This window comes from Leptopilina heterotoma, unplaced genomic scaffold, assembly GCF_015476425.1.
Source record: "Leptopilina heterotoma isolate Lh14 unplaced genomic scaffold, ASM1547642v1 Lhet_103, whole genome shotgun sequence".
NCBI classification, from domain to species: domain Eukaryota; kingdom Metazoa; phylum Arthropoda; class Insecta; order Hymenoptera; family Figitidae; genus Leptopilina; species Leptopilina heterotoma.
The window spans coordinates 758076-779867 of NW_025110818.1; the positions used below are offsets into that span (position 1 = coordinate 758076).

The 21792-nt window shown below is 22.0% G+C and overlaps 2 protein-coding genes across 3 annotated transcripts; one reads left to right on the top strand and one right to left on the bottom strand.

The window, feature by feature from the left end:
• Nucleotides 1-793: 793 nt before the first annotated feature.
• On the bottom strand, nt 794-13929 carry LOC122501116 (cytosolic 10-formyltetrahydrofolate dehydrogenase). Its single transcript, XM_043610393.1, has 9 exons — nt 13677-13929; nt 13306-13361; nt 12062-12203; nt 11224-11458; nt 10159-10428; nt 7645-8057; nt 7039-7453; nt 4202-4860; nt 794-1614 (listed from the first exon to the last, which is right to left on the bottom strand). The coding sequence occupies exons 3-9, from the start codon at nt 12195-12197 to the stop codon at nt 1037-1039; spliced, it is 2706 nt and encodes a 901-aa protein (XP_043466328.1). The 5' UTR covers nt 12198-12203; nt 13306-13361; nt 13677-13929; the 3' UTR covers nt 794-1036.
• LOC122501124 (vanin-like protein 1) lies at nt 11369-21613 on the top strand. 2 transcript variants are annotated; one of them, XM_043610400.1, is made up of 6 exons: nt 11369-11504; nt 17033-17165; nt 17268-17402; nt 17522-17686; nt 20008-20813; nt 20975-21613. In XM_043610400.1, the coding sequence occupies exons 2-6, from the start codon at nt 17091-17093 to the stop codon at nt 21399-21401; spliced, it is 1608 nt and encodes a 535-aa protein (XP_043466335.1). In that variant the 5' UTR covers nt 11369-11504; nt 17033-17090; the 3' UTR covers nt 21402-21613. The 2 variants fall into 2 exon arrangements, with proteins under 2 accessions (XP_043466335.1, XP_043466341.1); XM_043610406.1 differs by lacking the exon at nt 11369-11504 and adding an exon at nt 16683-16746.
• The last annotated feature ends 179 nt before the right edge of the window (nt 21614-21792 follow it).

The window sequence follows — 21792 nt, forward strand, 5'->3', positions numbered from 1 at the left end:
TAAAATTCGTTAATATAATTCAAATATTTGAAAATTTGTTGATAAAATTCTTTATGAGAATTCAATGTTATAAAACATTCAATTATTCAATAAATTATTAAATTTTTTTATTTAAGTAATTGAATTCTCGTAGAATTTTCTAATAAAAATTAATTTAAGTTGAAATTTTAAATAATTATTGAATATTAAAATAATTGAGTTTTGAAATTAATTTTTTTTGAAAAAGTTTAATTGAATTTTTTGAATATTATTTAAAGTTTACATTTTCTAATATTTATTTAATTGAGGAATTTACGAATAATTGAATTTTGTAAATAAATGGATTTGAAAATTGTCAAAGAACTTTTTCGAAAATTATTAAAAATAATCGATTTCAAGAAGAATTTTAGTTAAAAATTCTTGAAAATAATAATTGAATTGTAAATGATTTTATCACTCTGTCCGTAATTTTTTATTTTTGGTCATTTTAGGGGAATTCATTTCACTAAAATACTAATCACTCTATTTAGAAATTAATTAAACAAAATTTTTCAGAAATATAATTATTATTTATTAACAGTTTCATAAAATATATAACACATTTAAAAATATATTCTATATGGTACAAAAAATTATATAATAACTATAATAATAACAATATTGGTAATAAAATTGATGATAATACTAATAATAACAATAATGGTAATGAAATTGACAATAATTATGATAATAATAACAATAATTGTAATAAAATTGATAATAATGGATAATAATAAAAATCGAGTAAAATCGATTACAAATTATTAAAAAGTAAAATAAAACAGTTGAAAAATTTTCTATCCAGTAATAAAAAATTGACTTTGAAATAATGTGACATTCGAGAGAATTTGAAAATTCCTAAAAGTAGAAAGAATTGGATCTTAATTTTCAAATTATAAATGTATCAAATTGCAGAACAAAAATAGATAAAGAAAAATATTAATTTTGTCGCATTATCAACTTTTGGAAATTAATTAGCAATTGTTCGTTTATGAGAATAATTCGAAAGGTAAAGAAATCAATACTCAATAGTGATGGTTTTTGTTTTCAGATATTCATTGAGAGCCTCCTGTCCCAAATCTTTGCCAAAACCTGATTTCTTGCAACCGCCGAATGGAGCGGCAACATCTGTTTTGTTGTATGTATTGACGAAGACAGTGCCTGCCTCGACCTTTTCGGCAAAACGTAAAGCACGTGTAATATCCTTTGTGAGAACACCAGCTGCAAGGCCATATTCCGTTGAATTTGCCCGCGCCACCACACGATCAAGATCCTTTGAATTGAATTTGGAAATTACCATTATTGGACCAAAGGATTCGTCTCTTGCAATAAACATATCGTCCGTGACGTCTGTGAATATTGTCGGCTGAAAATAAAAACCTGGACAGTCTAATTTACTTCCACCGTAAACAAGGCGAGCACCATCCTCAACGCCTTTCTTTGTGAATTCAATTAATTTCATGAGATGAGCCTTGTGATTCTGTGGACCATGAGCTGTGCCACGATCCAGTGGATTGCCAATTGTTAATTTCTTCGTTTCCTCGACAACTTTCTTGAGAAACTCGTCGTGGATTGATTCCTCCACGAAGAGTCGACCTGTAAGTTGATTTTTTTAAGAATATTTATCAAGGGGAAGAATATTTTTAATTGAGTAATGTATATTTATATCTTTTTCAAATTTCATTGTCATTTTTAGTTTGGTATTGAATTTTTTTAGTTTGCACTTGAATTTAGTTTAGTATTTTTTCTTTTTCTTCCTTTTTTTTTCTTTTAAATTCGAATAGAATTTTTAGTTTGAATTTAAATTTTGTTTCGTATGAATTTCAATTATTCTTAGTTTCAATTGAATATTTTTAATTTGTATTTGAATTTTGTTCAGTTGCACAGGGTTTGCTGCAAGTTAGGAAATTCAGAGAAAAATCAGGGATTCGATAAATAATGTTTAGGAAAAAATGTATAATAGTTCTTAAAAAATTAAATTATTTTGAATAAATTTAATATCATATTGTGTAAAGTTCTGACAATTTTCTATTTCTAACAATAAATTAATTTTAAATAACTTAATTCTTGAAGAACTATCATAAAATTATTATTTATAAATTATTTAATGAATAATTTTACTTAAATATTTCAAAATTAATTCAATTTTAAAAGAGTCGAGTTTACAATTTTCATAAATAGATGAACTTCAAAAGGATTTAATTTGAAATTTTATGAAGTTTCAATTTTGAATGAATTTAATTGGAAATTTTAAAGAACTTAGATTTTCCAAAAATTTTAATAAGACAAATTCTTCTGAAATTAGATAAATTTTTTAGTACATATTTAATTAATTATTAAAAATGATATATTTATAGAAGAATTTTAGTTAAAAACACTAAAAAAAAATTGAATTTTGGAGAAGTTACAAATAATTGCAGAAATTCAATGATTTTCAAAAGTAATAAAATTCCTCGCAGAAATTCAATAATATTTAAAAAAAACTTTTAAAAATTCTCCTTCAAAATTTCAATTATTCTTATAAATAATAAGATTCTTCTCCAAAATTCAATTCTTTTAAAAAATTTTAATAAAATTCTTGGTAAAATTTCAAAAATTTTCCTCAATTCAATGATTTTCAATATTTACTGTCTTAATAAAATTTTCCAAAAGAATTTAATTAATGAAAAAGATTTAATAAAATCCTGCAAAAACATTTAATTATTTGGTTGTAATTTATGAAAATAATTAAATTCTTGCGAAGGATTTTATAAAATGTTTTGAAATAATTGAATTCTATAAAAAAATTTCTTGATTGAAATAATTAAATTTGATGAAAATAATTAAATTCTTGCGATGAATTTTATTATTTCTGAAAATAATTGAATTCTTTTAAAGAATTTTATTATTTATGAAAATATTTGGATTTTTGCGAAGAATTTTATTGAAATTTTTGAAATTAATTAAATTTTTACGAAGAATTTTATTATTTATGAATATATTTGATTTTTTGCATAAAATTTTATTTATTTACATTTATTTACAAACGGGAGACGAGCCCTTTCGGACTTTTTTTTATTTGATTTTAATTTAATGGAAATTTACGAAAATAATTGAATTCTTGAGAAAAATTTGATTTGTTGAGAAGAATTTGGTTGTAATTTATGAAAATATTTGAATTCTTGCGAAGGATTTTATTGAATCTTAAAAATAATTTAATTCTTTAGAGAAATTTTACTGTTTATAAAAATAATTGAATTGTTTTGATAAATTTATTAAAAATTTTGAAAATATTTATATTCTTTGGAAAGATTTTAATAAAAATTGAAAGAAATAATTGAATTCTTTCGTAATATTGTATTGAAATTGAAAATAATTGAATTCCCGCAAAGAAATTTTATTATTTATGAAAATATGCTTTCATGAATAATAAAATTCTTTTTAGGAATTAACTTATTTTCCTAAATAATAAAACTCATCGCAGAAGTTCAATTATTTTTAATACAATTTTAATCGAATTCCTTAAAAAATGTAATTATTATTCTTAAAAATTTTATTAAAATTCGTCGAAAGAATTCAATTATTTGAAAATTTGTTGATAAAATTCTTTATGAAAATTCAATTTTAGGAAACATTCAATTATTCAATAAATCATTTATTTTTTTATTTAAGTAATTGAATTCTCGTAGAATTTTCTGATGAAAATTGATTAAAAATTGAATTTCAGTTAAAATTTTAGATAATTGAATATTAAAAACATTATAGCGTGAATTTTTAGAAATAATTGAATTTTGAATAGGTATCAAATTAAAATCTTTGAAAATTTGAATTTTTCATACTTTTAACTAACACTTATGTAGAATTAATTTTTTTTGAAAAAGTTTAATTGAAATTATTTGAAATTTTTATTTTCTAATACATATTTAATTGAAAAATTTCCGAGTAATTGAAATTTCACGTAAAAGTAAATTAAACAAATGGATTTCAAAATTATCAAAGAAAAAGTCAAGGAAAAACAAAATTATATTTTTGTAGCAATCCTGTTTTAGTTTGAATTAAGATTTTTTTTAGTTTGAATTTGAATTATTCTTAGTTTTAATTTGAATATTTTTAATTTGTATTTATATTTTGTTAAGTTTTGTTTTCGAATTTGAATTCGATTTGTTTTCAGTTTCTAAATAATTGAGAATACAACATTAAATACCTGCAGCGATGCAATTTTCTCCCTTATTAAAGAAAACACTGCTCATTGCAACGCGAACCGCATGCGCTAAATCCGTATCCTCAAATATCACCAAAGGACTTTTCCCACCCAATTCAAGTGAGACTTTCTTCAAATTACTATCAGCGCACGATCTCATAATAACTTGACCAATTTCCGTAGAGCCAGTGAATCCCAATTTTCTCACCATTGGATGATTTGCCAATGAATTGCCAGTGATTGAACCACTGCCGGGAATAATATTAATAACACCAGAAGGAATACCAGCTTTGGCAGCGAGTTCAGCAAATTTCAATGCCGTCAATGGTGAAGTTTGCGCCGGTTTCATGATAACAGTATTTCCAGCTGCCAAACATGCTGCCATTTTCCACGAGAGCATCATCAGAGGATAATTCCAAGGCGTTATCAATGCACAAACGCCAATTGGCTCCTTTCTTGTTATCGTTAAATTTCTATTTGGTCGCGCATGAGAAATTGGTATTGTCGATCCTTGAATTTTATCGCACCAACCGGCAAAATATCGCCAAGTCTCTATTGACATGCCAACGTGGGTTTTTAGAGCCAATGTGTAAACTGCTCCCGAATCAATGCTCTCGATTGTTGCCAATTCTTCCTTGTGTTCCTCCATCAAGTCGGCGAGTCTATTTTATTTATTAATTCATTTTTACTATTCAGTGAATTATAACTTTATTTTTAGTTTAAATTAATTTTAACTAGAAATTCGTAAACTAAATTAATTTCAACTAGAAATTTGTAAACTAAATTAATTACAACTAGAAATTTGTAAACTAAATTAATTAACCAGGGCTCGAACTAGGTCCGTAAATTCTATAATGGTCCATAAATTTGCTTTAAGCCCGTAAAAGTCCGTTTTTTTGAAAAAAAGGTCCGTAAAGTCCGTAATTTGAAAGAAAAAAAACAAAAAGTTTGTAAATTGTACGATAAAATTTGGAGAATTTTAGAGAAATTACATATGATTGTAGAAATTCAATTATTTTCAAAAGTAATAACATTCTTCGCAAAAATTCAATTATGTTCAAAAATTTTTAAAAATTCTCGTCAAAATTTCAATTATTTTTAGAAATAATAAAATTCTTCTTCGAAATTCAATTATTTTCACAAACTTTAAGAAATTCCTACGCTAGAATTAAATTATTTTCATAAATAATAAAATTCTTCGAAAAAATTAAATTATTTTTAGTAAAATTTCTGAAAAGAATTCAATTATTTTTGAAAATTCAATAAAATCCTTCGCAAGAATTCAATTATTTTCATAAATTTCAATAAAATTCTTCGCAAAAAATCAAATATTTTTATAAATAAAACATTCTCGAGAATTCAATTTATTTTCATAAATAGCAATAAAATTTTTAAAAGAAGACAATTGTTTTCAAATATTTTAACAAGATTTTTTGATAGAATTCAATTATTTCCATAAATTTCAATAAAATGCATTGCAAAAAAGCAAATATTTTCATAAATAATAAAATTTTTTGCAATAATTCAATTATTTTCAGTAAAATTTCTTGAAAGAATTGAATCATTTTTAATAATTAAATAAAATCCTTCTCAAAAATTTAATTATTTTCTATTATTTTAACAAGATTTTTTGATAGAATTCAATAATTGATTTTAAAAATTGTTCATAAATAATAAAATTCTTCACAGGAATTCAATTATTTTTAAAAGTAGTAAAATTTCTGGAAAGAATTCAATTATTTTTAAAAATTCAATAAACTTCTTCGCAAGAATTCAATTATTTTTAGAACTAATAAAATTCTTCGTAGAAATTCAATTATTTTCATAAATAATAAAATTCTTCGCAAAAATTCAATTATTTTCAGTAAAATTTCTTAAAAGAATTCAATCATTTTTAAAAATTAAATAAAATACTTCTCAATGCTGAATTTTAATGGAATTCCTCGAAAATTGTAATTATCTTAGAACTTTTATTAAAATTCGTCGAAAGAATTGAATTATTTAAAAATTTGTTGATAAAATTCTTTATGAGAATTCAATTATTCAATCAATTATTTTTTTTTTATTCAAATAATTTAATTAAAAATAAATTTCAGTTCAAATTTTAGATAAAAATTGAATATTAAAAGCAATATAGTGTGAATTTTTAGAAGTAATTTAATTTTGAAAAGGATTCATATTAAAATCTTTCAAAATTTTAATTTCTCATACTTTTAACTAATAATTCTGTAGGAGAATGAACTTTTTTTTGAAAAAGTTTGTTTCAATTTTACTTGAAATTATTTTTTTGAAATTTTTATTTTCTAATATATATTTAATTTAAGAATTTCCTAATAATTGAAAGTAAAATTGAATTGTAAACAAATAAATTTGAAAATTCTCAAAGAACTTTTTTAAAAATTATTAAAAAAATTAATGAATTTATAGAAGAATTTTAGTTACAAATTCTTGGAAATAATAATTAAATTGAAATGATAAAAATAATTTTGAAGGAGTTACAGTAATAATATTCTTATAGTATAAAATAATGATTTTATCACTGGGCTATCTTTAATTATTATAAAACATGAAGAAATTGATCACTCCGAGTCGAAGACTTGGAGTGATCAATGTCTTCATGTTTTATAGTTATGAAAAAATTTAATTTTTAGTTTTAAGTAAAATGTTTTCTTATTTAACTTGGACCTGTTATATTTTTGTCAGTAATTGGTCCGTAATTTTTCATTTTTGCTCCGTATTTTTTAAATACTTTCACTGGTTCGAGCCCTGAATTAACTAAACTGCAATTAACTAAAATATTGTTTACAATTTCTGCTTTTAATTTTTAGATTTTTCTATACCTGAAGAGAAGTGTTCCTCTTTCTCTGGCGCTGATTTTACTCCATTCGCCCTCGTCGAAGGCGCGTTTTGCCGCAATCACGGCATGATCAACATCTTCGGGCGATGCCGATTCAACGGAACAAATGAGACTCTCATCGTGGGGATTTATTGTCTCGATCGGCTTCCCGTGACCGTTGACAAATTGTCCGTCAATGAACAATTGTCTCGGGAATTTTAAATCCTTATTATTCGCTCTCAATTCGACTGGATCGTATTTAATTTCCAATTGCGTTGAATCGCCACGTCCCTTCAATACCATTGTCCTCGCGAATTCACTGAAAATCGGCGCCATAAAAACGTCTGTATTTTGAAGACATATTCCGATAGAGTCCTTCACTTCTTCTACAAGTCTCACAACGTCCATACTTCCCGCTCCTAGAAAAGAAGAGAGAAAAAAACAAAGAAATTAAATTTTTACTCTATTTTTTGATAATTAATATTTTTACTAACTAGTATTCGTTCAATTATCAATAATATTAATTAGTATTTTATTAAACTCTCTGATACTCTTTCTTTTTAATTATCAAAAATTTAATTTTTAATTATTATCTTGAAGGATTGTTTACCACTGGCAAAAAAGTCGGTATCCTCATAAACCTCCATTTTGAGAATACTTTCCCAAATACTTCGAACCGTATCAATTTTCTCATTTTCCTCTCCTGTGTATTCGATAATTTGATTTTTTTCCGAATGTTTGCCAAATTTACTGGCGATAATTGTTCTGTTGCCAATTTTGAGTCTTTCGATATTGATACAATTCTCTTCATTGATTTTTATAAGGAGACCATCTTCGTGAACAATTCCAATGTGACCGTCGACATCAACATTATCACCTTCGGGTAATTTTTTTCTATCCCAAATTCTACTGCCATAGAGACGAATTTCTTCACCATTAATTAGAGTCCAAGCGCCGAATGCACTGTCCAGACCTCTTATAAAATTATGCACATCTTCCGCTGATTTCCCAGTAAAATCTAATCTGTGAAGAAATTTTTTTACCAATTCAAAACCTTATGCAAATTACGAAACTTTTTATTTTCAAATATGAATTTTTGAATAATTTCACACTCAAAAAAAAAAAAAGAATTCAGTTATTAACTAATTTACTAATTAAATATTCTTGTTTAATAATTTTAATCAAATTCTTTTCAAAAATTAAATTATTTTTAATACAATTTTAATAAAATTTCATGAAAGAATTCCATTTTAAAAAAATTTTTAATAATATTTTTCAAAAAAATCCAATTACATATTTTTATAAATAGTACAATTTTTTGCCAAAAATTCAATTATATTCAAACAAAATTTTAATAATATTTCACGAATGAATACAATTATTTTCTAAAATTTTAATAAATCCTTGGAAAACATCACTAAAGAATTCAATTTTTTCTTTATTCTATGAAAAATCTTTGCAAAAATTCAATTATTTTCAAAAAAAATTTCACGAAACAATTCAATTATATTTACAAATAGCAAAATTCTTTGCAAAAAATTTAATCTTTTCATAAATAATAAAATTCTTCGCAAAAATTTAATTATTTTTTAAAAATTCAATAAAATCCTTCTCAAGAATTCAATTATTTTCATAAGTTTCAATAAAATTCTTTAAAAAAAATCAATTATTTTCAAATATTTTAACAAGATTTTTTGATAGAATTCAATTGATTTTATAAATTGTTTATAAATAATAAAATTCTTCGTAGGTAGGAATTCAATTATTTTTTTAAGTAGTAAAATTTCTGGAAAGAATTCAATTATTTCTCAAAATTCAATAAAATCCTTCGCAAGAATTCAATTATTTTTTAAAATTGCAATCAAATTCTTCCCCAAAAATCAAATATTTTCATAAATAACAAAATTCTTTGCAAAAATTCAATTATTTTCTAAAATTTTAATAAATTCTTCGAAAAATTCCAATTATATTTGTAAACAGAATTCTTTGCAAAAATTCAATTATTATTTAAACTTTTAATAAATTCTTTGTAAAAATTCAATTATATTTGTAAATAATAAAATTCTTTTCAAAAAAATTAAATTATTTTTAATACAATTTTAATAAAATTTCATAAAAGAATTCCATTTAAAAAAATTTTTAATAATATTTTTCAAAAAAATCCAATTATTTTCTAAAATTTAAATAAATCCTTCGATAAAATTGAATTGTATTCATAAATAGTCAAATTCTTTGAAAAAATTCAATTATTTTCAAAGCAATTTCACGAAAGAATTCAATTTTTTTTCATAATTCGTTATAAAAAATTTCAAAAGATTTAATTATTATTTTCTAAATTTTTAATAAATTCTTCGAAAAATTCCAATTATATCTGTAAATCGTAAAATTCTTTGCAAAAATTCAATTATTTTTAAAAATTTTAATAAATTCTTCGAAACAATTCAATTATATTTATAAATAGGTAATAAAAATCTTTGCAAAAATTCAATTATTTTCAAAAAAATGTCACGAAAGGATTCAATTTTTTTCTTAATTCGTTATAAAATTTTTCAAAAGAATTTTCAAAAATTTTAATAAAATTTAATAATTAAATGTTTAATTTCAATTATTAAAAAACACGATTATTTTACAAACTTAAAAGAAAAGAGTTCATAAAATTCATTTATTTTTAAGATTTTTAATTAAAATTTTTAAAGAAACTCCATTATTTGTAAAAAAAAAAATTCAAAGAAATTCTTCAAAATGAGTTTAATTTAGAATTATCAAAATTTTTAACATATTTCTTCTCGAGAAATGAATTATTGTCCTAAATAATAAAATTCTTCGTAGAAATTTTATTATTATCAAATTTTTTGCAACAATTCGATGATTTTCTATAAATTAATTTTAAATGTGGAAATTATTTTAAAAGAAAATTTAAAAAAAAATTATGAAACAAAAAAGCAAACAACTAACATCAAACTGTTAACAGATTACCGGAATACAACGATTATTGACGATTATTAATATAGAAGATTATTAGAGCAAATATTAAGTTAACATCGTAAATTAATAATTATAATAATAATTATGTTAATAATAATAATGAATTGTATATTTTTCAGATTTCAAGGATGCCAATTACCTTTGGAGTTCGTGTTTAGTTAAAATTGGATCGTAAGTTGCACCTTCTTCGGTTTGAGGAATCTTGGGAGCTTTTCCCAGGGAAACGAGCTTTACTGCTTCGGCCACTGCTTTTATTCCTTCGGGATACAAAAAATTGTTGTACAAACTATCTAAGGTATCATTTGGATTTACTGGGCAGGTTTTTTGCAGTAAAACCGGTCCCGTGTCGAGACCATCGTCCGCCCAAAAGATCGAGAGACCCGCAACTTTGTCGCCATTAATGAGAGTCCTATCCGTAAATGAGTAAGTAAATATTATTTATTTTACAGTTTCTACAATTTTTTTAAAATTATTTTCGTAATATTAAAAAATTTCTAGTTTTGTCCTTAACTATAAATAAAACGAAATAAAAATGCAAAAAAAAATCTTGCTAAATATTAAAGATAAGTATGATTTAATAAAATAAATAAAAGTTTTATAAAAGTAATGTTATCATATATCAATGAAAGATATTTGTAGTAAACAAATTGATAAGTGGAGCATGAAATGGAACGTATTGGTTGAGTATATAACTGGTTTTTGAAAAGTTTGTGAGAAACTTGTTTTTGATACTTTGTTGTATGTTAATCTACAAGTAACGAATCACGAAATTCTGATTTGATATTAAGTAATAGCGAAATTATTATACCTACATAATTTTTTTTTTACTTTCTTGAAAATTATCGATTCTCAATAGTTTTAAACGCAAATTTTACTTACAGTGCAAGTGTTAAAGAAATGAATTTTTTTTCAAAAATATAATTTGTTTTAAAAAATAGAAAATACGAATTGTTTTTTTAAAGTAAAAATAAAATTGTATTTAAATTAATCGATTAAAATAAAGGTGGTTTAATATTATATTATTATTGATAATATTTGAGGAAAATGGCTTAAAATCTTGTTAGCACTTAAACGAATAAAATTAATTGAATTTTAAATTAATTCTAAATTGAAAAAAAGTTAAAGTGAAGAAAGATTCTTAATAAAAATTGGTTTTATATTTATTATTAAAAAAATTGATGTTTTCGCAGGAACGAAATCTCACCAACTAATTGCACTGGCGCCACGATGTCTCGGCAAAATTGATGGATGATAGCAAATACTTTGATGTTTCGGATGATTTATCACCTCCATTGGTATGAATTGAGTGCAAAATGGCAAAACATTTAAATCGACTTCAATTTCCTTGTAAATATTGAGTATTTCCGGAAGAGTTTTGCCTTTACTTCTCCAGGCTTTGATTTTGAAAACAGGCACATCGTCTTCTTTTGCTGTACTCGCTGGTCCACAAAGAAAACAAAAAAAAAGGAAAAAACGAATATATAGGTATAAATTATTTCTATTTCTAAATTAATTCCAGTAATTACAATTCATTGTTTAAATTTAATTTCAATTTAATATTAAATTTCAATTTAAAGTAGATTTCAATTCAAATTAAATGTCAATTTAAATTACGTAGATTTCATTTCAAATTAAATTTTAATTTCGTAGATTTCAGTTTAAATTAATTTTCAATGTAAATTAAAATTCAAGGTAAATTAAATTGAAATTTAACTGGATTTTAATTTCAGGATAAATTACATTGAAATTGAATTTAAAATTATTTTCAAGGTAATTTAAATTGAAATTTAATTTACATTAAAAATTAATTTAAATAATTTAAATCTTTAAATTTATGTTCAAGGAATGTTACATTGAAATTTCATTTACATTGAAAATTAATTTAAATTGAAATCCAATTTAAATTTAAATTGAAATTTAATTTACATTGAAAATTAATTTAAATTGAAATCCAATTTAAATTTAAATTTAAATTTATTTTTAACATAAAAATTAAATTTTAGCTTCAAAATTGAATTAGGTAGAATTTAAAAATTACACACCTAGTGGATCTTCTCGATTTCCTTTATCAGGAATTGTAAAGACTCCCGTGATGTGATGACCATCTTGCTTTAAAGATTTATACACCTCAGCTGCAAAATTGCTCTGTCCAATTATTGCAACTTTTAATTTTGCCATCACTGCCTATAGTTTGAAAAAAAGATATTCAAATATAAATTATTTAGCCATAGAACATTTTTTTTACTCTCTTAATTTGTATTATTCATTATTATTAATTATATTCAAATATTCAAATATTCAATAATTTCGATTCAGAATACACAAGTCCTTTTTTTCAATAATTTTCCTTAAACAATATTTATTTATAAAGAGTAATTACATTTCAAAATAATTAAAATTAAAAGTAAATTAAAATTTTTAAAAATAAATTATTAGACACTCAATGTTCATAAATCAAATTTAAAATAATTCAAATTAGAAATAAATCAAATTTAAAATAATTCAAATTAGAAATAAATCAAAAAATCAAATTTAAAATAATTACAATTAGGAATAAATCTTTAAAATAATTGAAATTAGAAACAAATCCAATTTAAAATAATTACAATTAGAAATAAATGAAATTAAAAATAATTGAAATTAAAATAAATTGAAATTAAAAATAATTATTTATACTGTTCATAATAATTTTAAAAATACTTTTTCGAATGATTTTAAAGTATTTTAAGTAGTTTTGAAATAATTTTCTATAAATAATCATTGTTTTTGAATACAAATTGCATTCGCGATATATTCAACTTGAATGAATGTCTTGATTGAAGTCATAAAAATTCAATAGAGCGATATGCACATAATCATTAAGTGGATAACTGCAATTTTAATTCAATCATTCAGAAGATGTTGCTTTAAATTGATTTATTTAATTATTCAATTATTTATTTCTTAATAAGTAAAATATTTAAAAGTTACTATAATTCTAGTGAATAAAGTTTTTCCTCAAAAAATTGCAACTACAAATTTTCAAAATAGAATTCGATTCATTAAAAATTTTCGTTTCTAATTAATGATTTAAATTAATTAAATTTATTTAATAATTAAATTAAATTTTAGTGATTAATTAAGTTTATTAAATTAAATTTCATTTCATTTTTAATTAGTCAAAAATCAAAGATTTTAGTTACTATAAAAAAAAAATATTTTGTATTTGTTATCTTGCACACCAGACTAAAGGCTTTTGTGATTATATACTGAGAAGGTTAATAACTACAAAATGCAAAATACATACCTAATCCTATTAGAAATAGAGAGCTACCGTTACACTTCTGCAGATCCTTAAAAAAGCTGCAATCAATATTGTTATGAGTACAAAAAATTTTCCGCATACCGAACCCAGGAATTGTTTTTCCCGAAGAAAGAAAATATTCTCATTTATTAGTAACCAAAATAGCAATTAATTCCTCGTGTTATTAAATAGTTAATAAATAAGCAATAAATTTGTCAAAATTAAAAAAAGTATTTTAATATTCTAATAATGTAACAAAAAAAAATATAATTATAATTATTTTTGTTAAAAATTTTTATTTTTATTATTATTATTTACATCAAAAAAATTTGAAATTAAGGAAATTTAGTCATTGAATGAAATTGAAAACTTACGGAATTTGAGAAAAATGAACGTTGATAGAAAATAACTCTATTTATTGACAACATTTGAATTTGTAGAAAAAAATATTTTTTTTTTTTTTGACACCGTCTTGAAATGAAAATTTGATCACTTTCCTTCACTTTCTGTTTAACTCTCACTATATAAATAATAAATATTCTAGTTTGAAGAGAAACACTTGTTTCTTATATAGATTAAATCTCTCACACACTATCTAACCACCGACGAGTTTACTGAACTGAAGGAAAATTGTAGCTTGGTTTATATACAGTTCTTCTTCTTTCTCCTTTTGCTCTCTCTGCTCTTTTCCTGTTTGTTGATTTTCTTCTCTCTCACTATATGTATAATCTCTCATTATTTGACATTGTCATTGTCAAATTCAAATATCAGCAAATGGTGTCAAAAAAAAAGAGAAATTGACGCGTGCAAACTTGGGGAAAAAATTGATAATCTCTACAATGGGTCATGATCTTCGATTAACGAGTAATCTGGTTTTAATTGGTTTCTTCTTTGATTTATAATTGAAAAAATTGAATATTTTTTTAATTTTATTTTGTGTCTTCAGAATGTAGGAATTTTATTATAAATGAACGGTAAAAATATTTTTTTTTCACTTTTGATAATTTAGATTTAGAAATTTGATAATTTTCCGTACGACTTGTAAATTTTTGTTTCTATGACAAAAAAATTAATTAATTTATTGATTTTTTTTACTTTTGAAAAAAAATTCTTAATTTATTTTTAACAGAATTGTACTTTAATCACAAAATAGGTATTGTAACAGTTTCTAAATTTTCTTTTTAGATACAAACACAATATTTTTTTGTTCAAATTTATTCAGAGAATCAAATTGTTCGATTAATAAAATATTGTGTTAAAAAAAATTGATTATGAAATTTTTTTAGAACACCAAATATTGAGTTAAATTAATAAATAAAATTGTGTTAATTAAATTAAATGAATTGTAAATTTAAAAAATATTATTACAAATAAATGACAAATATCCTTTGATGTAAAATCTTCTTAAAATCTAAATATGCAATATTTTAGTAGAGAAATATATATACGGCTATAAAAGAAAGGTGAATTAAGATTTTGCTTTTATTGGCAAGTAAATAGAGAATGCAGACCGGTTTTGTGTTAGATGGAAGTTGATATTTGACAAGTATATCGATAATACCGCATGAAACTTACATTGTTAATATAAATAAACAAAACTATAAATTTGATTGATCTGAAGAAATTTATTTTTACAGATATAATAATAAAAGTAATGTACTAATTAATTCTAATAAAATTATAATCGAAATTATCAATTATAATTTATTTCAATACATTATAAAATAATAACTTATAATATTTGTTTGCCTAAAATTATTCAGTATTAAACAAAGAATTTTTTTCAACTTTTTTAATAATTCTTCTTTTTAAATGTTTTCAAGTTAAAAATTAATGTATTGAAAATAATTGAATTCTTGCAAAGAATTTTATTAAAAAATTTAAAAAAATACTTCCTTCGAAGCATTTTACTGTTCATGAAATTGATAATTGAATTCTTAAAACAAATTTTATTTTAAAAAATTAGAAAATAATTAAATCCTTAACTAAAATTTTATTATTTATATAAATATTTTATTTTTTCCAATAAATTTTATTGAAATTTATGGAAATAATTGAATTCTTGTAAAAGATTTTATTGAATTTTTAAAAATAAAATTGAATTGTTTCCAGAAATTTTACTGAAAATAATTGAATTTTTGCGAAGAATTTTATTATTTATGAAAATAATTGAATGTATACGAAGAATTTTATTATTTCTAAAAATAATTGAATTCTTGAGAAGAATTTTATTATTTATAAAAATATTTGCTTTTTTGCAATAAATTTTATTTAAATTTATGAAAATAATTGAATTCTATCAAAGTATTTTTAAAAACAATTACTTCTTTTAAGAATTTTATTAAAATTTATGAAAATAATTTAATTCTTGAGAATGTTTAATTTATGAAAATATTTGATTTTTTGCGAAGAATTTGATTAAAAATTTATTAAAATAATTCAATTCTTACGAAGGATTTTATTGAATTTTTTTAAAAATAATTGAAGTCTAGCGAAGAAATCTGTTAAAATTTTTTAAAATAATTGAATTTTTTAGAAAATTTTATTTATTTATGAAAATATTCTAATTTTTGCTAAAAATTCTTAAAAATTGTTTTTAAATAATTGAATTCTCTGAATGAATTTTATTGAAATTTATGAAAATAATTGAATTCTTGCGAAGGATTTTATTAAATTTTTAAAAATAATTGAATTTTTTACAGAAATTTTACTATTTATGAAAATATTTCAATTCTTGGAAATATTTTTTTCTTAAATTAACGATAATATTTGCTTTTTATTGGAATTTAAAAAAATAATTGAATTCTTGCAAAAGAATTTATTGGAATTTTTAAAAATAATTGAATTCTTTAGAGAAATTTTACTATTTATGAAAATATTTGAATTCTAACAAAGAATTTTTATATGTATAAATAAATTTGATTTTTTGTGAATAATTTTATTATTTATAAAAATATTTGAATTTTTTGCGAAGAATTTTATTAAAATTTTTGAAAATAATAAACAATAATAATAATTAAGTACTTACTTAAAAAATTAATTTTTTAAATTTTGAATCTGAAATTATTCAATTTAGTTTATATTTAGAAATAAAAAATATTTTGTTATTTGCCTAATTAATAAAATTTCTGCCTATTGTTAGATATTATTTTTAGGAGCAAATATAATTTTCTATTCATTTTGGTTAAATAGAAAAAATATATTGTATGATATAAATTTTGTTTTCTATTATTAATTTTTTTTACTGATAAAATCACACTTGTGAACATTTGTTTAAACATTGATGTTTATTAAACCAGTAAATGCTGGTTTAAAAAAAGAATTCCCTCGTAATTCATCGGGTCATAGGTTAGGAGATAATATGTTTACACAGTTGAACTCAAACTAGTTTCAGTCAGTTTTGTGTTTCATGAGAAATTTTGAAAATTAGCGATAAAAGAAGGAGTATAAATACATTAATGACATTGGAATTTTACTATTTGTTATCATTTCTATTCAAACTGTATTTGTGAATTTTTTTTATTACTTTTTTTTATCTTCTTAGATATTACATTATTTTATTGGAATTTACAACATTCTCATTCTCTAGAAATTTATTTTAGAAAAAATGCAAAATACGTTACTGAGAATGATAGTGCAATTATTAGAGTCAAAAAAATACTAATTACTTGATACTTGAGAGCACATAGTAATTAATTATATTAATTTTATTTTCTTTCTGTTATTTTAGATATTCTGATTTAATTGACTTCGAAATTAATCTTGTAAGCTGAAAATTGGAATCCAAAATGCAGTTAAAGGATTCATTTTATTGGTATTTTTTTGGAATTTTGTTTCTTCAATTTTCTTCCAGTTTTTCTCAGGTAATTAATATTTTTAACTGTAATAATTAATAAATTAATTTAATTAATTTAATTTCTTTGGTAATTAATGGATAAATAATTTATTTTGTCACATTATTCCAGAGTTCTCCAGAATCTTTATATTATGTCGGAGCTGTAGTCGAATATCATCCAATAGAAGGGCTTTCCGAAACCGCTGCCACTTCTAATGTTGATAATTATATAAAAATATTGAAAAAGGCCAAGAAATTAAATTCTGTAAGTTTTCATTTTCATTAGAAATTAATTTTATAGAATTAAAAAAAATTCATCTATGTAATAATTCAAATCTCTTTTTATTTATTCAAAAAGAATAATGTACATTTTCTTTTTTTCAGAATTTAGATATTATTGTATATCCCGAGACTGGTATATTAGCAGAATCTGAAAATGAATTCTTTTCAAGTATTGAGGAAAAACGAAATCGTTTCTTATCACTCGCACCAAAATTTCCGGACATTTCTGAAAAATTAATACCATGTGAAACAAAAAGTGAATCAGAGGTAAAGGAACATTTTTTTTCTCAATTTTTTTTGTTAATTTTTTTTTAATAATGTTTTTATCTTTAAAATTAATGAAATTCTAATATAATGTTTCTGAAAATTAAATAATAACAAACATTAGTTTCAAAAAATTTTTGAATTACAAATCGTAATTTAATTTTAAAATTGGTAAAAAAAATATTATTTTTTCAAAAAAAAAACTTAAGAAATTATTTTATATTCCATAAATTTGGGTAAATAAAAAAATGGTATTGTTAAAAGAATATTAAAATTCTTGTGACGTTGATAATTTTGAATTTGAAATGATTTAATTCTTGCTTAGAATTTAATTACAATTTTTGAGAATAATTGAATTCTTTCCAAGAATTTTACTAATATTTATAAAAATAATTGAATTCCTGTAAAGAATTTGATTATAATTATTAAAATAAAATTGAATTTTGACGAAGAATTTGATTCAAATTTTTTAACAAAAATTAAATTCTTGAAAAAATGGTATTATTTACGAAAATATTAGATTTTTGCGAAGAATTTGATTGTAATTTATAAAAATAATTCAATTCTTGCAAAGGATTTTATTGAATTTTTAAAAGTAATGGAATTCTTCCAAAAAATGTTACTATTTATGAAAATAAGTGAATTCTTGCGAAGAATTTTATTATTTCTGAAAATAATTGAATTCTTTAGAAAAATTTTATTATTTACGAAAATATCTGAATTTTCTCAAAAAATTTTATTGAATTTCTGAAAATAATTAAATTCTTTTGAGAAATTTAACTATTTATGACAATATTTGAATTACTGGGAAAAATTTTTTTAATTTATGGAAATATTTGATTTTTTGTGAAGAATTTGATTGTAATTTATGAAAATAATTGAATTCCTGCTAAGGATTTTATTGAATTTTTAAAAATAATTTAATTCTTTAGAAAAATGTTACTATTTATGAAAATAATTGAATTCTTTCGAAGAATTTTATTATTTCTGAAAATAATTGAATTCTTTAGAAAAATTTTATTATTTATGAAAATATTTGAATTTTTGCAAAAAATCTTGATAAATTAATAATAATTGAGGCCTTGGATCCAATAACTCGCCAGACGCTCGGAGAAACGCGCAACTGCCAGTCAGTGACCAGTGAGCGCCTCTGGGCCACTCACTGTTACCCGACTGGCATTAGCGCGAGTCTTCGAGCGTCGGGCGAGTTATTGGATCCAAGGCCTCAATTGAAATCTATAAAAGCATCTTGTTAAAATATTTAAAAAAATTGAATTCATTCGAAGAATTTAATTATAATTTTTAAAAATAATTGAATTATTGCTAAGAGTATTTGTTTAAAATTTGAAAGTAATTGAAATCTTTTGAGGAATTCTTTTCTTTTCTTTAGAAAAATTTAATTATTTATGAACAGATTTGAATTCTTTCTAACAATTATATTATAATTTATGATAATAATTTAATTTTTGTGAAAAATTTTGTTAAAATTTTTTTAAAAAAATTAAATTTTAGTGAAGAAATCCGTTAAAATTATTAATAATAATTGCATTCTTTAGAGAAATGTTATTATTTTTAAAAATCTTTGAATTCTTGTGAAGGATTTTATTATCGATGGAAATAATTGAATTCTTGTAAAGAATTTTATTAAAAATTTTAAAAATATTTTATTAATGTCGAAGAATTTTATTAAGAATTTAAAGAATAATTGAATAGTGGCGAGGAATTTTATATAAAAATTTTTTAAATAATTGAATAAAATTGAGAAATTTTATTAAACATAATTGAATTCCTACCAAGAATTTTATTATTCCTGCAAATAATTGAATTCTTACGAAGTTTTTTATTATATTTTTGAAAATAATTGAATTCTCTCAAAGAATTTTGTTTATGAAAATTATGAATTTTCGCGAAAAATTTTATTTGAATTTTTGAAAATAATTAAATTCTTTTGAGAAATTTAACTATTTATGAAAATATTTGAATTCTTGGGAAGAATTTTTTCAATTTATGGAAATAATTGAATTTCCACGTAGAAATTTATTATTTCTAAAAATAATTGAATTCTATGGAAGAAAATTGTTAAAATTTTTGAAAATAATTTACTAGATACTTTACAGAACTTTTATTTTTTACGAAAATATTTCAATTTTTGCAAAAAATTTTTAAGAATAATTGAATTCCAAGAAGAATTTGTTTAATTATTATTTATATTATCATAATTATTTGAATACAAATAATTTCACAAAATTGGAAATTAAAAATGTCTAATTTACTATTTATTTAATTTTAAACATTAAGAATAATATAATTTAAATTTTTTTTAGATCCTAAAAAAATTATCATGCGCCGCAAGGGAGTACAACACTTATCTCGTAGTCAACTACATCGAGAAAGAGGATTGCAAAGAATGTCAAAGTGGCGACAAAAAAAAACTCTTTAATTCAAATATAGTTTTCGATCGTAATGGAACTGTGATCAGTCGCTATCGAAAATACAATCTCTTTCAGGAATTCAGTTTCAATGTAACTCACGTGCCTGATATTTCAATATTTGACACCGATTTTGGAGTGAAATTTGGCCAATTTATTTGCTTTGATATTCTATTTAAAACACCAGCTCTTGAATTATTGAAAACAAATGAAATTAAAGATATCGTCTATCCTACCCATTGGTTTGCGGAATTACCATTTTTAGATGCAGTCTCAATTCAAGCGGCATGGTCACATACAAATGATGTTAATTTCCTGGCATCTGGCTACAATAAACCAATAACTGGCTCAACCGGAAGTGGTATTTATGCGGGGAGAAATTCCAAAATCCCAGCTACTTTTCATGCGAATCAAAATAAAAATGCTTTATTAATAGCAAATGTACCAAAAGTTATTGATGGCAAGAGGGATTTTGATAGTTTTGACAAGATTAGTTATGAATTTACAAATACTGAGGTGCCAACTATTGTCGATGAAACAATTCAAAGTGGTTATTTAACCGATTTTCTTTCTTCATTCAACACTATTGTTATTCAACCGGAAACAGATCAGTTTATCACTCTTTGTAAGGATAATTTCTGTTGTCATTTCAATCACAAAGCAGAGCACAATAAATCAATTACAGACGAGGAATATTACAGGTTGATATCAATATTTTATAATTTTATTTTAATACGAAAGTTACAAAAAAATATTTTAGTTTAGTAAAAATATTAAATTTTTAAATTAAATTCAAATATTTGGTAAGAATTGTAATTTTTTCCAATTATTTACATTCTTCTTTTTTTCTGCACATTTTCAGATATCGTTTTGGTGTTTTCTCTGGAGTACGACCTTATGGAGTTATTAATGCAGGAGTTCACGTTTGTGGTTTAATTATTTGTAGGAATGATTCCTTAAGTAGTTGCGGTAAACCAATTGATGAGAAAAATGATATTAAATTTCGAACGATTTTCGAGAAATTTCAAATAACGGCAATTTTGCCAAAAAGAGAAAATGTTAGTTTACTAAATTTGCCAATTTCTCTTCAAACTGATTATATACCACTTGATTCGGAGAATTTCTCGTTTCAATCAATTGACATTGCGAATTTTCAAATACTCTCTTTAAATCTCAATGGAGCAGGGAACAATTTAATGACTCTTGGCATCTACAGCAGGAATTTTTCATCTGATGGCAATCAATTGACAACCATCGAAACGCCAAAGTCATGGTTTAAATTTACATGATTAATTTTAAAATTAATCATGTAAAATTAATCAGTAAAATTTTATCGAATAGAATAGAGAAATTTATTGAAAAAGAAATTATTATTTCACTGAAACTCTTTCATTCTATTTTTTATTATTATACAATTAAGATCTCTAATAATTAAGATTGTTTTATATTTACATTTTATGAAATTGATAAAAAATAATAAATTTGCATGTACTTAAAATTTTTTATAGCTTTCAGAATCAATATTTAAAAAAAAATACCATTTTTAGATATTAATTATTATTTATTAGGTATTTTCAAAAACATTCTAAAAATTCTTCGAAAGAATACAATTAATTTAAAAAAAATTCTGATAAAATTCTCGACAAGAATTCAATTATTTTCAAAAATTTTATTAAAATT